Raw genomic sequence first — 14,268 nt, 5'->3', positions numbered from 1 at the left:
AAATGCTTAAGGGCTGATAACAGTAAAAATGAAAACTACTGCTTTAAGAAATTTAGTTTAGTTCACAGCTGTCCAATAGGCTACCATAGGAACATGTACATAGCACTATTTATAATGAGGCTTTTTTAGTCCATCACAGAGAAGCAGACAACACATTGCATGCAACAAAACAGGTACCACAAACCAGCTCAGCCCAGCGAGATGGACCCTGCAGTTTATTTTGGGGGCTGCCATGCCCAAGAACTGCTCTCTGGGAGCCTGGTGACAGGCAATAAGGACAACAAGCTAAGTAAGAGCAGAAAATTGTGCTCCAACACATTCCTATATGCCTTCTCTCACATGACAAACAAGTAAGAGACAGCCTCACCCTATCATTCATAAGGAGATTTGGTTGTATGTGTGACTAAATACTCAAGTGAAAATCTTTCTCCGTGTTAAAAAACTTAAATAAAAATCCACCCATGGGAAAGTGCCACAAATCTGATACTCCAAGGGAGCAGAAATAATAATAAAACATGTTAATTAATCATGGGGACAAATATTCCAGGTTCAAGCAACCTGAGAAGAACCAGCGATTAACTAACAGTATCTCTGGGACAAATAATTTTCCTTTCCCCATAACTAATTTATCTTTTGCCAGTGGGGTGCTCCATACATGGAGATTTAACTTTATGGCACATTAAAGTTTAGCTGTATCATATTACTTAGTAACTTACAGGACAGGATCATTTACAATTTTGCCTCAAGGCCTCAGAATCCAGCTTAAAACTGAGACTCTGAAAATTAAATTACCCTGACCTGGCCTAATGCCAATCCCAAAGCCACTGCCCACAGCAACTTTCTTTTCCTCAGGCTACCTCAGCAGAACTTCTAATAATGTTCCTGAAGATGTGGTCTAACATTATCCATGTAATTAGACTTGTTCTTCTTGTGAACAGAGACTGATGCCAAGTACTCATTCAAATGAGACATGAACAACGTGTTAGCCCAACTGTGGAACATCTGAGCATGTTTCACACATTTTACAAATATGTGCCTTTGGCACAACAGGGTCATCAAGTTGTTTCTATTACTTAAAACAGCCAATATAAGTTAACAAAACCTCTTCTCATACTTCTCTTTCTCGCCTTGCTTGCCTGATCTCATTTTGGGTTAAATTTTACAGCCTGTATTTGTTCAGTAGGTCCCAGGTCCTCCCCTCTGTGCCTCACTCTGCTGGGCACAGTATGAAGACCTTGAGAGCAGTGACCCTGCTCACAGTCCAAAACAAACCACACAGAGGAAGAACAGCCCTGCCCCAGTGAGGTACCCAGGATCACCCCAGGAGGCCTCACAGTCCAGGACATGGGTAAGGCACAGTGACAACTTGTTCCCATACAATAGCACCTTAAACACATAAAACTCATAATTCAATACATCCTATACGTTTAAATGTCCATCTCACCTGGAATGGCTGCCTGCCATAAACAAGCCATCACAAAGCATCTCACACACCCTTTTTTATTTCATTACACAATAGTGTTTTGCAGACATCCCCACAGTATGTGCTGGTTTTAAGATACAGCTGAAGATTGTCTTCACTATTCAGTCTGGGTCTGAGCTCTCTACTGAGCCCTTTCCTACAATAGCTTTTGTAATAAACTCTATTTAAATCTGAGTGATGAGTAGCACATTTCATTCAACTTCAATACCACACATCAGCAAGGCATTCAATCACTTTATTTTAACAACTATTTGTTGTTCATTCTAGAAATTCAGGTCTGGCAAGCTTTTAATATGCATGAGTACCTTTCATAGAAAGCAAAAAGCATGTTTCCCATTCTGCTCAGCATGTTCAAGTCCTATCTTCTTCACAGAAACAGACCACTTTGAAAGGAAAACGCTTGAATTCATACAAAAGGGTATCTGAAATCCAGTAGCTAACACTGATAAGCAAGGTAAAGAAAGTAGGGTAATTTCTAAACCTCCATTAGAGATGGGATACTAATTTTTCAATTTGCTGTGAAATAGATTTCAGAAACATAATGGAAAGGGGGAAAATTGCATACTACCATGAATGCAAGAAAAATGTTTGAAATATCCTATTTATCTTCCCTCTCTAAGGGATGTGGATTCTTTTGTACTCCTTGATGATGTGAATCACAGGATCAGCATTCTGGGAATCAATCCTATTCCCATTTACGAGTGTAATATGATCATTTAGCATAATTAACACATGATATTTCATTACTGCCATGGACTTGGTCCAGATCTGAAATGTAAATATTTGCCAAAATGTACATCCTAGTGCCCAGTGATACACAATGGTGTAACTTAAGACCCTAACTTGATTTGCTTTCTCTTCTGGGGGTAGAGTTAAGGCTGCTGTGGGAATTCTCACTTTCATAACATGAGGCAGCTTTAACATTATAGTTGATGTTACATTAATTTCTGCAGTATCAAATTTTAAAGGTGTGGAAACAAGATGAAAGAGCTCACAATACAGCCATCGTTTCAAGTGGCACTGGAATGAACAGAAAGAAAACTCCTGGAACAAATAACAACTATTTCAATCTTCCCCAACTATCTTTTCCCTAGGGCACTCAATCACCCAGCCCTCCTAGGACACAGTAATCAACAAACCACCATTCTGTGTGATTCAGAGCATGGCACACATGCAAAAAGTAATCATAAAAATCATTGCAAGATGCAAACACACAGCAGCCCTACAGAGAGACATTTTATGACCAAGCCAAGACTCTTTATAACAATCTTAAATTCTACAGCATGAAATTTCATAGGTTCTTTATCTTACATACTGTAACATTGTGTCTCATCTACTACAAATACAGATGTTACCTGTGTCAATGCCTAACATCCCTCGTCAATCTCTTCATTCTTTGTCTTGCAACAGAAATATCAGGAAGCTATTCACAACTGTGCTAGTTCTGGGTTAGCTTTCTTCACAGTAGCTGGTATGGGGCTGTGGTTTAGATTTGTGCTGAACAGAAGGTTGATAATACAGAGATAGTTTTTGGTGGTGGTGAGCAGGACTTACACAGAACCAAGGCCTTTTCTCCTTCTTGTATTGCCACGGCGAGGAAATTGGAAGTATGTGGGAAATTGGGAAGACCACAGCTGGGACAGCTGACCCCAACTGACCAAAGGGATATTTCATATCATATAACATCATGCTCAGCATATCAAATGAAGCAAGAAGGAGAAAGGGAGGAAGACTGGAGAAATGGCTTTTGTCTTCACAAGTCACCATTACATGTAATGGGCCCTGGTCTCCTGGAGATGGCTGAACACCTGCCTGCCCATGGGAAGCAGTGATTTAATTCTTTGCTTTGCTTGTGCTTGTGGCTTAACCCATGAGTTTTCCAGCTTTTACCCTTGCAGTTCTCTCCCCAGTCCCATTGGTGGGGGAGTGAGTGAGCAGCTGTGTGGGGCCTGGCTGTTGGCTGGGGTTAAACCACAACCATGTCCAACATCAATTGTACAGATTTTAAGCTAGTTGTATACCTCCTATTACTGATTTTTCTCTTGGAAACACACAAGTCCTACAAGTGAAATTTTCCAAAGCAGTTGACAACAGAACTACTGCCTTGACATTGAAAACCCTCTCAGGATATATCCCAGTTCTCTCTTAAATAAACAATATCCCTAAGTCAATGCATCTTTACAGTATCCCCAAGACTGAGCCATTGAGCAGCATCACCTCTAATGATGATTTACACAAGAGTAAAGGAAAGCTCCAGCACTCCTTTTTCATAGCCTCACCTAACGTGTTCTTAGCTTTTCCCAGTTGCAAGGGGATTCTTTCCCTTCACAGACCATAATCTCTCATCACTCATCCCAAACTGTACAACAGTAGATGTTCTTTGCCTGCAGCTGTCATGACAAGTTTTAAACAGCAGCACAAAAGTATGAAACAGTTCTTGGCAAGCCAAGTACAAGAGTGGACTATTAGCTCTCTGTTGCTCTCACTGCTTGGATTTATCAAACTGCACTACTTGCAGCCTTTGGCAGAACACATGGCATTCAGCAGAAAGGTGGATCACCTTGCTTTCCCTAAAGGAGCAGAAGCTGTTTCTTCTCCTGTGTCAGAAACTTAATGAAAGGTAAGCAGTGCCACATCTGCCACTTGCTCCTAGCCAAGGCTAAATCCCTGAAGAACACAGGGAATGTAAAAATACAAAGCAATGGGCCTGCAGCTGTAGTAAGACACCTAACCCAGGGTAGCCCTGGGTTCCTCTAACATGAGTTTGTTTTTCTAAGCCTGTTTATAGATCCACCCTTTCACAAAAGGATATAACTTATGCGGACTAATGAAATTGCTCTCAATTGGAACCTTGTTTCATTCTTCTCTGCTTCCTTTCCCTATAAATGTCACAGGTAAGAAAACAGAGGAAGAGGAATCTTTGCATGTAAGGAAGAGGATTATTGTCTTCCTCTGTTACATTTCCTTCAGTACTTATGGCAGCACTTGGAGACAATCCCAACAACAACCATGTTACTCTGGACTCTCTCAGCATTTGTGGCAAGAAAATAACAGATTACAAAAAGGTTTTGTAAGGGCTCAGTGTTGGACCAACTCATCTTCCCTTAATGTCAGTGCGAGGAATATTAATGATACAGCTTAATGACTCCAAGAATCCTTCACCAAGATCTTACTTACTGAGGTAACTGGATGTACACCAAGGAAAAATTCACAGACCAAACCTGGAAAGAAGAAGAAGAAGAAAATTAATTTATTTGTCTTTTGGACCCACTTTCCACCACAAACATAATTAGCTTAGGAGGACAGACAGGAGAAATTCAGGGAGATTTAAAAAAAACAAACAGGAAAAGGTATATCAAATTCCACTTGCTCCTGAACAAAAGGAGTAAGTCTTAACACTGATCTCCAGGGCATAATATACTGATTTGATCTGGACTCAAGTTTAAATAATGGCAATAAGCAAAATACTAAAACAGAAACTGAAGGGAAAACAGCGATCATGGGGAAAAGCAAAAGCTGTGTGTCTATTAAATCAGAAATACTAGTAAAAAAATCCAGTGCTTCTACCCCTCGGCATTTAGGTCCCCCATTATCACCATGACTCCTGATGACCTGCTTACAGCAGCCAAACTAGAAATTAAGCAAGACCCTTCATGATAAACTCTCCTCCAGTAGCCTTGCTTTCTGACAGATGTCACCTTTGCTTCTAGTACAACAGAGAGTCCTTTGCTTCTAGAACAACTGCTGAAGTCAAAACCACACAAAACCACACAACAGAAAGCATTCCACCTTATCCAATTCATAGTGGAGCTTTCAAGTCTCTAACAGCACCACCCCAGTGTTAGAAGGGTGCTACAGTTAGCAAAGCGAGACTAGCCTTTCCTTCAACCACACAGAGGAAAGACATGGAGCAGTATCATCTCCACTGTTTAAAAGACCATCAATATTACTGCAGCTGTAAACAAACAAAAATTACAGACTAAGTATTTTTTAAAAATTGTGATCATTCACCAAACTTGGTCAATGGAAATGTTTCCATTGTTCCATTGTTGTTGATTTCTAAAATAATGTTTTCTCTTTGCCTTCTTCACTGTATCAAGTATCAATGAAATACTGATATTGATTTCACAGTCTGTTTACTGACATGTTTCAGCACGTGAACACTTCAAGAGATCATACACATGAGTTCTATACATCTTCCTTAAAGTGAACTAAATACTATGTGAATTCATCACAGATGTCATGCTCCATGGCAAGCACTTGCAGGCATCCACAGACCCTAACCAGCTCCCCCCCAGTGACACAGGTGACAACAACTTCAGCCACTGATGTACCCATACTGAAGTCAAGGGTAGCTAAGCAGTAACTAATATATAATAAAATATTTTTTTTTAAACCAAGAATTAAATTAGCCAAGATTCCCACAGTTCCATTGTGTAGACGTGAGCTAGTTAGTCAAACTGCTGTCACACACAATATGCTGTCAGCTACACTTACAGATGAACTTTCTTTACCACTGATATAAGCCAGTTATGAACACAGCACAATCTGTAGCAAAGGCAGAAATGGTCTGAGAGGAGCCCTTCAAGCCATGTAATCCTGCAAAACAGGTAAGTCCTAACCATGTCAGAGCTACACTGACTGGCTTGACAAAAGCCAGCTCTACACTGTAAAATTTAAAAAGGAAAATAAAATGCCTGCAAGAAAACTGTTAAAGAGATCTTGCTGTTGCCAAAGGTAAACATTAATAATAAACTCAAAGAAACAAGACTCATCTGACAGACCAGAACTGGTGAGATGAAAACTCATGGGCAGATGCAACCAAAGAGCTCAGTTCATACCCTCAAAGATTCACTACATGGCTTGGGTAGGTACAAGATTGTTGCAAAAACGATGATGCAAGGAACAGCCACTCTGCAAGACCTTCAAAAACTCGAATCTTTCACTATGTTTTCTACAATGTACTGAGCAGCCAAACAACCTGTTCAATCCACAGTTCACAGCAGAAGAAAGTAAGGAGACAAGTCCACCTTCCAAAGCAGAAGTCCTATAACTTCCGAGGCCTAACAAAACCTAGAAGAAGAAAGTGCTGATCTTCTCTCTTCTAGAAAGCACAGTGACAGGTAGGCACTTATCTCCTGGTAGCTTTTAGGTACATCACCACACTTTGTCCTCTAAACTAAAGCTTTCTTGTCTTCCAGTTCCTCAAACCATGGTCCAAGGGCAAGCAAAGTCTGTTTGCTTTTATAAATAGATGCTTTGGATCAATGTCACCATCACAGGTAAGTACCCTACTTTGCTTGTCCTTGACAGTTTCGAGCTTGCCATGGGGATATTTTGTACCTGAAGTATGAGTGCATTTTATTAATAAAATTGAAACCTACAGCTCTAACCACTTAGAGATCTTTGAAACAGAAACTGGGCTGTCCAGAGATACAAGCAGAAACAGTCTGGTAGTGATCTTCTAATAAAGACTTAAGAAGAACATGAAGCAATGAATATCACTTCTCAGCAAACCTTAAACGTAAAGGAGGGGGATGACTTTGCACCTTCAAAACAAACAAGGGTCTTAGGAAGATTTTGATAAATTACTTTCAAATTTTAGAAACAGAGGAACTAAATAGTACTCACTAAAGCAGGAAGAAAGATAGAGATTCCTAAATGAAGCAACGTTTCTCCTTGAAGAGCCCTTTAAAATGCAGTTCAGAAAAAACAGCAACATATCTAAATGACTTGGATCAGCTTTGTTTCCTTTGTGCGGAAGAAATGGACTACGACAGCAAAGCTATTCTGTTCTTACCACAGAATGAACTTCCTCAGCTCTTCAAAGAGAAACTGATGGAGATCAGAATAAGAAGGAAGAACTGAAGATAGAGACTAAATAGCTGTGAAAACCAAACTATGATGAAAAACAAGCAGGATTTTTGTTTTCATAAAAGAAAGCAAGATACAATAGAGATTGTTTGGGTGTCCCTGGAGAGTAGGCAGCTGAAGATGGATTTTTCAGGGCAAGCTGACTGCTTTAAGAAAGATGTCTTCAGAAATTATTTTAAGAAAAACAGAATGAAAATAAGAGAGTTTCTTGTGTAAGTCTTGAGAGGTACTTTGTGGTGACCATTCACCAGAAAAATGGTGAATCAACATGAAAGCTGAAAAACTGAAAGCTATCCAGATGAATTTGCATTGGTGTGGGAACTTAAGACTCTGTTCTCATTTCCTCCTCCTGGTTCTCCCAAGAAAATCCCTTTTCTACTTCATGGTCCTTTTTACTTTGCCTTCTATATAACCAGAATAGAGCACACATCCAAGAAGCTCCTGTTCTCAATGAAGCCTCTTCCTCTACAGATAGTCAAATCACTCTATGGATCACTGGTCCCAGCAATTACTTTTATCACGGCCTTCATATCACAATCTCTGACCACGTTCACCTGAAATACCATCCTCAGTCCTCCCACATGAAACAGCAGCAGTTTCAGTGTGTGGGATTTAGCTGATCTTCCATCCTGAGTAGGTGTGAGGGGAATTTTCCCAGAGTTGCAGTTCTTCCCCCTTGCTCTTCATCTTTGATGGCACCCAATAGCTCAGTATTAGGTGTCTGTGCTATTTATATCCTCCCTATAGATGCCTCTGCTGCTGTCCACAGTGTCCCAGGTTCTATGAATGTAAAGTCTTGCCAGTCCTGCTGCTCTCTCCACTGCTGGGAAACAGATCAGCAAGAGCTTTTCTAACACTCAGAGCCACTGTTACTTGGCAAAACTTTGTGAGACAGCACAGCAGCACTGGAGAGATCCAAAAGCTCTGATGTATGAAAGAAAATCACTTAATTTATACTTGGAAGGTTTCCTTTCCAGGCTTTTAGGCCAGCCATTTAGGTTTTTATTTTACAAGGAGACATGCTCCCATCTGCATGCTAGAACAGGTCTCTTCTACTGCCAGAACCATTATCCCATTCCCCTAATGGTATTTTGTCCACATGTATATAAATACATATAAACAATACTGTGCAGACTGTCCTCCAGTGGAAACAACATACTAGACATTCTCAGAACATTGCTTTCAATCCTTCACAACTTCAGCTGCACTTTCTTCAAACAAAGTCAGGCAACAACCTTCATTCACATATGGTTACAGTCTTAAAACTGAATGAAAAGCTGATTTTGGGATAAGTATGTATTTACAAAATCAAGGAACAGTTTAAAACAAAGCTGGATGAACATCCTGGCAGAACCACATTACACTGAACTGTACGCAGAGCTGTAGGTAAGAAACACCAGTAGAGAAACAGAAAACAAAGTAAGCTTTTGAAAGCATTCTTGAATTATTTAACCTTTAGAAATGTGCAAATGAAAACAGAAAGTCTCCTGCCTGTGCTCAACACGAGTTTGGAGTACAGCTGCAATCACCATAAATGTGATTGTCAGCATACTGCCATAAGGCACTTGAGGAGACAGCACTGACTACCCAATTGCACAAGAGAAGTCACTTGGGTTCTTCCCACCAGCAACCTAAACCCAGGATTCCTCCAACTTCAAGCTTTGCCTCCCTCAATCTTTCAGGTCAAATGAGTTTAAGTAAGAGTAAAATTAAAGGACACCAAATACAGGAGAGATCACAGAGCCCTATGCTCTAAGATTTGGATTGATCCCTGTTCCCTAGAGCAGAGTTTCAAAATTTTGAGCTAAGTCTCCTTCAAACCTGCCGACAGGGTGTGACATTTCAGCTCTCTGTTCCATGTACCACCTCATCCTTCCTTTCCAGCCCTTCCTCCCAGGGGAGGGCTGCAGACTTCCTCTCCTTTAGCCTAGTGCCTCCTCAAGGCTCCTGCCTTCCCACCCAGTCCCCCCGAGCTCCTTCTCCAGTCGAGCCCTGCCTCCTGCCCAGACACACCACACATGGATAACACAGCTCCTGTGGTCCTGTGCCAGTATGAGGTTGTTATATTCCATCACACCCTCACTGTGAGCTTACACAGACCAATCCAAGCACTTGTAAATCCGTGAGGACAGCCCAGGGCAAAGGCAGTTCTGCCTGAGCAATATCAGAGTAGAAACTAAAGCCCAGTTAACACAGTTCAGCTGATTCTGGAGACATACAGTGACTCAGCCCCAAAAGTATCATCAGCATTTTACTAGTTAATGCAGCTTGTTTCCCCTTTTGCACTCATAACAGGCATCATGGAAATAAACACCCAGCTACTAGTCACTTCCACCTTCAGAAATATCAGGAATTAGACCAGCATGACAGCGTTTGCATTAGAAAGGAGAACTCTTACAGCAAAAGGGAAAAGTGCTTTCAAAAAAAAACTTTAATAAGCTTTCCTGTTATACCTTTTGAAACAAAGATTAATGCAAACTTCAAGTCTTCTAAATGTATGTTACTACTTCATGGTTATCATACTATTACAACATCATATTCACATCACTGTAAAGAAATGCTAATCTTAATTAATACCTTTGTCCACTTAAAGGCTTATTGGAGCATATGTTTATGATTTAATCTGCCCCGTCTGCCTGGAGCTATCCCTACATCATGTCTGTCTGTTTTAGACTGTTGATTTTAAAAGCTTTTCAACAACAGAATTTTTCCACGCCTCCTCAATAGGCAGTCTAACAGACTAATAGATCCCACTGGCATCAAAACACAGCTCATTACTTACTCAGGATCCCACATTTCCTATCTGTTCTTTCTTCCATGTGAAGCACAGTCAGATGCCTCCTTTCTTACTGGACTTGCAGACAGTGACACCTTGCAGCACCTGGGCTTTGCCCAAGGATCATGCCTCATTCTACAAACTCTAGCCCTCAAGGTTTATTTTTTGACAGCAATAAATGCAAGTGTTTGGAATATCATCAGAAAAGAGAGAGAAAAGTGAGGTTGGGCTTAAAAGACATTTAAGCAACAGTGCTGTCCAGCTGTATTAACACTTAAATCACAGAGACATCACCTTCCCAGAAACACCTGTGCAAGCAGGATGAGGAAAGCATCCAACATCTTTCACTGGAGAACAGAGTCCAGCCTCATGACAAACACACCACAGAAAATATGTCACTGAACCACAGGAAGTAACCCATAGGACAGATTTGAAGGGTTTTTTCCCAGGAAACACAGCACTGTCATTCAGCAATGCATGTTTCATTGGGGGAGGCTACAAGGAGCAGCAGAAACAGCCTCTGCAAGTCAGCTTTAGGAGATTGGGAAAGACGAAGGGCACTAGTGATACCTGTGGTCTGCAATAAAGTATCTTGTTAACCGCTGAGTAAAATATACAAAAGTTTTTATCTTCCCAACAAGTACTTCTCCTCAAAATTAAATTCCAACATGCATTGCACTGAGCAAAGAGATGGCACTTCCTGAGCACATGCCCACTTTTCCACAATTTCACTGCCATGTAGAGAGGAAAGACAAATATCTATTTCTGATCCACTCACATTCTCTGGGTATTGCTAAGATGGCCTCACCAGGACTGACTCAATCCTAAGGTCTGTTAACAACCACAGCACAAATGGGGAAATGATCTGCTGGTCCTGGCATGTTTATTCTATTTTCTAGAGGATCAAAGAAGACAACCCTCAGATAAGAGCTATTCCCTGGTCATACACTGTTTTTCCCCAAGCTCAGCACCATGCTTTATTGTCATCACACTTCCTACATGAAATTCGAAAGAGCATGGTTTGATCCATTCCAGAATGCATCCTGAAGTGCTGTTACACCAAAAAGGCACTTTGTGCTTTGAGAATCACTAAAGGAAAGTGAGTTTACAAATACAAATCATTCCCCTACCCACACACACACCTCTCCAGCCTAAGCTGTGAGCATACTGAGAAAAGTTTTTAATTTCATTTCTTTTAGCATCTTAGCAACACATCAGCATCCTAAAACCTTCCTTCATTTCTTCATCTGTGGTATTTACAAGTATTGCCATTGTTTCACACACCTCCTTCCTTCTCAGACCAAACAGCTGCTTGATCTCAGGATCACAGAATTCATGTTGGAGCAGGCCTGTTGGGGTTCCATCATGCTCTACCTTACACAGAACCAGCTATGAGGTCCCAAGAGGACTTCATCCACTTTGGCCTTGAAAACCTGTGAGGACAGACATTGTACAACCCCTCTGGGCAACTTGTTCCAGCATCTGACTGCCCTCCTTGTTGGAAATTACATCTATCTTGAACCTCATTTCAACTTCCCTTTGTTGTCCCTCATACAGTCACCATACAAAAAAAGCGAAGAAGTTCTGTCTTCCTGAGAACCTCCTTTAAAGTACCAGGAGGTCTCTATAGGTCCCATCATATTTTCTCTTCTCCAGGCTGAACAAGCCTAGTTCCCTCAGCATATGATCCTCATGCTGTACCAGGGCTCTGAGAGAACTGAAAGGCCTTTATATGCTCTCTTTAAAAGCCTCACATCCACCCCTGCTCTCTGCTTATGGCACCAGGGACCCCATTTTAGCTCTGCCTGTGGCCTTCAGTGCCTGCCCAACCTTTGTAGTAGCTGTGCCCTGCCTCCAGCCAGGTGTGTGAATCCTGGTCCTGGACCCCGCTGATGCAGACCCTGACCTGGGATAATCACTTCCCTGGGTACTGGCTGCAATCTTATTAAAACAGTCCTGAGTATTGTCAGCTGCCTTCACTTCCAGGGCACAACACTGGCTCATGCTCAGCCTCTTTAAAGCATTCTCATCTCTTTTTGTCATGCATCAATAAATCTAATGACATTCAACACAGAAAACTAACAGGGCATCAGTCATTTGCAAACAGCACAATCCTGAAATATGATAAAAGGGAAAAACTGAGGTGGGGCAAAAAATTGCAATTGTAAAACCCAAGTATTGAAAAGCAATTGTAAAACGCAAGTATCTGGGGATTATTAACATACTACTTCTAAGATAAGCTGCCACTTCTGCTCCAGCTCTCTCAGAGGAACACCAAGACAAAGTCTTGGATTCTCTAGTGAACACTTGCTAGTTTCACTTGTGAAACAAATGTGAAAGTAACTCCTCCAGTCAGTGCTGCCGCCTCAGTGCTGGTTTGCTATTTTAATCTGTGCTCTTCCTGTGTTTCACTTTTCTATTGCAGTTTTTTAGTTTGCGCCTTTGGAGAGACAGGGGTTAAATACTAAAAATACACAGTTGTGATGGAAATACCCTCATGGACAGGCTGAGGTTTGGCATGCTTTGGAAGAAAATAACTTAAAATAGCACAGAAAGCAAAGACTGTGGGATATGCATCTCTGATAGCTACTTTCTGCTAAAATAACCAAAATAGCTAAGATAACACTGACACTCACAGTTAACTCTCTATCCTGCTCAACAGAGATGAACAGGGCCATTCTAACCTCAGAGCTTTGTCTAAATAATGCAAATAACATTGCATTTGTTATATTCTGCCCGAAGGTCTTCTTATGCAGCTTTATTAATGAGAATTAGGTTTAAAGAAAGTGCAAAACCAAGCGTGCCGCAAGTCTTATAACCCCTGTTATAGAAAAGGCTTTTTCTGTAGGATTTGCAATTTGATCATCACAGGTCTAAAAATATGAAAGGGAAAGATCTGGAGGCAGAAGCTATATTAGCTCCATCAGTTTTCATACTTGGAGCTCAGGAAAAATGTAAAATGGAAGCAAAGGACATAAAACTGCAAGGACAGATTTTTTTCCCTGGTGTTCTCTACATCACATTGATACTTTATCTTTAGACATTCTAAAAGTTATGGAGTGCTAACTTTGGCCCGACATTCCATGCCAACACAACTCACATGAATGCACACTTCAGTGGCTGCTATCCTTTGCAGTTATATACCCTGGCTACAAAGCTTAACAAACAAACCATTAAAACAATTTGTGGCACCTGTTACTAACAACTTTGCTACAGGAACACGTAAAGTTTTGGCTTCCATAGGCAACGTTTAGACCCATCTAGGAATGGGCCAAGAGCCCAAACAAATTCTGTGATTTGACTCTCATGGCTGTTCTAGAGAATATTTAACTTCTACCCAGACATATCCCAGGTGACTTATGCCCAAGTCTTAAAGTAAGCTCAGTGCAGTCAGGTAGGAAAATCAGGTGCCCCATTCCCATGGTTCAAACCACAGAACTATACAGTGTAAAAGCACAGAACAAAAGAAGGATTAAGTAGAGAAATGCAGCTCTTGCAGTCCGATTTTTCCTTAACAGAGCATCCCCACACCTCAGGTCCTCCCCTGCCCATCAGAAATCCCTGGAGCTGAAGGCCCTCCCGAGAGGCAAACCTCACAGAGCTCCCACGTCCCAGCAGGAGCACGGTGACAGGCGGATATCCCAAGATACAGCAAGAAAAGTTTCCAAAAGCTCCAACAGGAAAAGGCCACGCTGGAGTCAAGTTTTACATAAGAAGGGGGAAGGCAGGAACCGCTGGCACCACGTCCGCGGGCGGCTGCCGAGCGGAGCTGTCAGCCCCGGGCGGGCTCGCTCCCATCGCGGCCGGGCGCAGCCTCCCTCCCCTCACGGGTGCCCGGCGCGCTCCCAGCCCCGCACGGGTGCCCGCCGCACCTCCGGGGGTGCGCAAGACCACAGCAGAGGCAGCCCCCGCCGGCCAGCAGCGCTGTCCCAGGGTGCTCTCCCCGGCGGCGGGGACAAATCCATCCCCAGCCGAAGCCATCCGCTGCCGTGCGGGATGGGCACCGCGGGCTCCCCGGCCGAGAGCAGGACCGCGCACGCAGACGTCGCTAGGCTCGACTCATCCCTCTGAACTAACTTTCCTGTTTCCGCAAAAATCACACAGGCACCGGAGGAGGGGGTGGAGGGTTAGTGTT

General features: G+C 42.1%; 1 protein-coding gene across 3 annotated transcripts in view; it reads right to left on the bottom strand.

Annotated features, from left to right (window-relative positions):
- The window catches only part of TSPAN9 (tetraspanin 9), a 169,598-nt gene that overhangs the window by 154,437 nt on the left and 893 nt on the right, over nt 1-14,268 (bottom strand). For 2 of the 3 annotated variants that reach the window (XM_030960955.1, XM_030960989.1), the window contains exon 2: nt 4,661-4,704. In XM_030960955.1, coding sequence (XP_030816815.1) covers nt 4,661-4,704 — 44 coding nt within the window. Of the gene's footprint in view, nt 1-4,660; nt 4,705-14,005; nt 14,171-14,268 lie in introns of those variants that run through there. The other variant, XM_030960981.1, reaches the window with a different exon arrangement.

Source organism: Camarhynchus parvulus, chromosome 1 (assembly GCF_901933205.1).
Source record: "Camarhynchus parvulus chromosome 1, STF_HiC, whole genome shotgun sequence".
In the NCBI taxonomy this organism is placed as follows: domain Eukaryota; kingdom Metazoa; phylum Chordata; class Aves; order Passeriformes; family Thraupidae; genus Camarhynchus; species Camarhynchus parvulus.
Note: the sequence above shows the minus strand (reverse complement) of the source record. Positions and strands in the feature narration are given on the sequence as shown.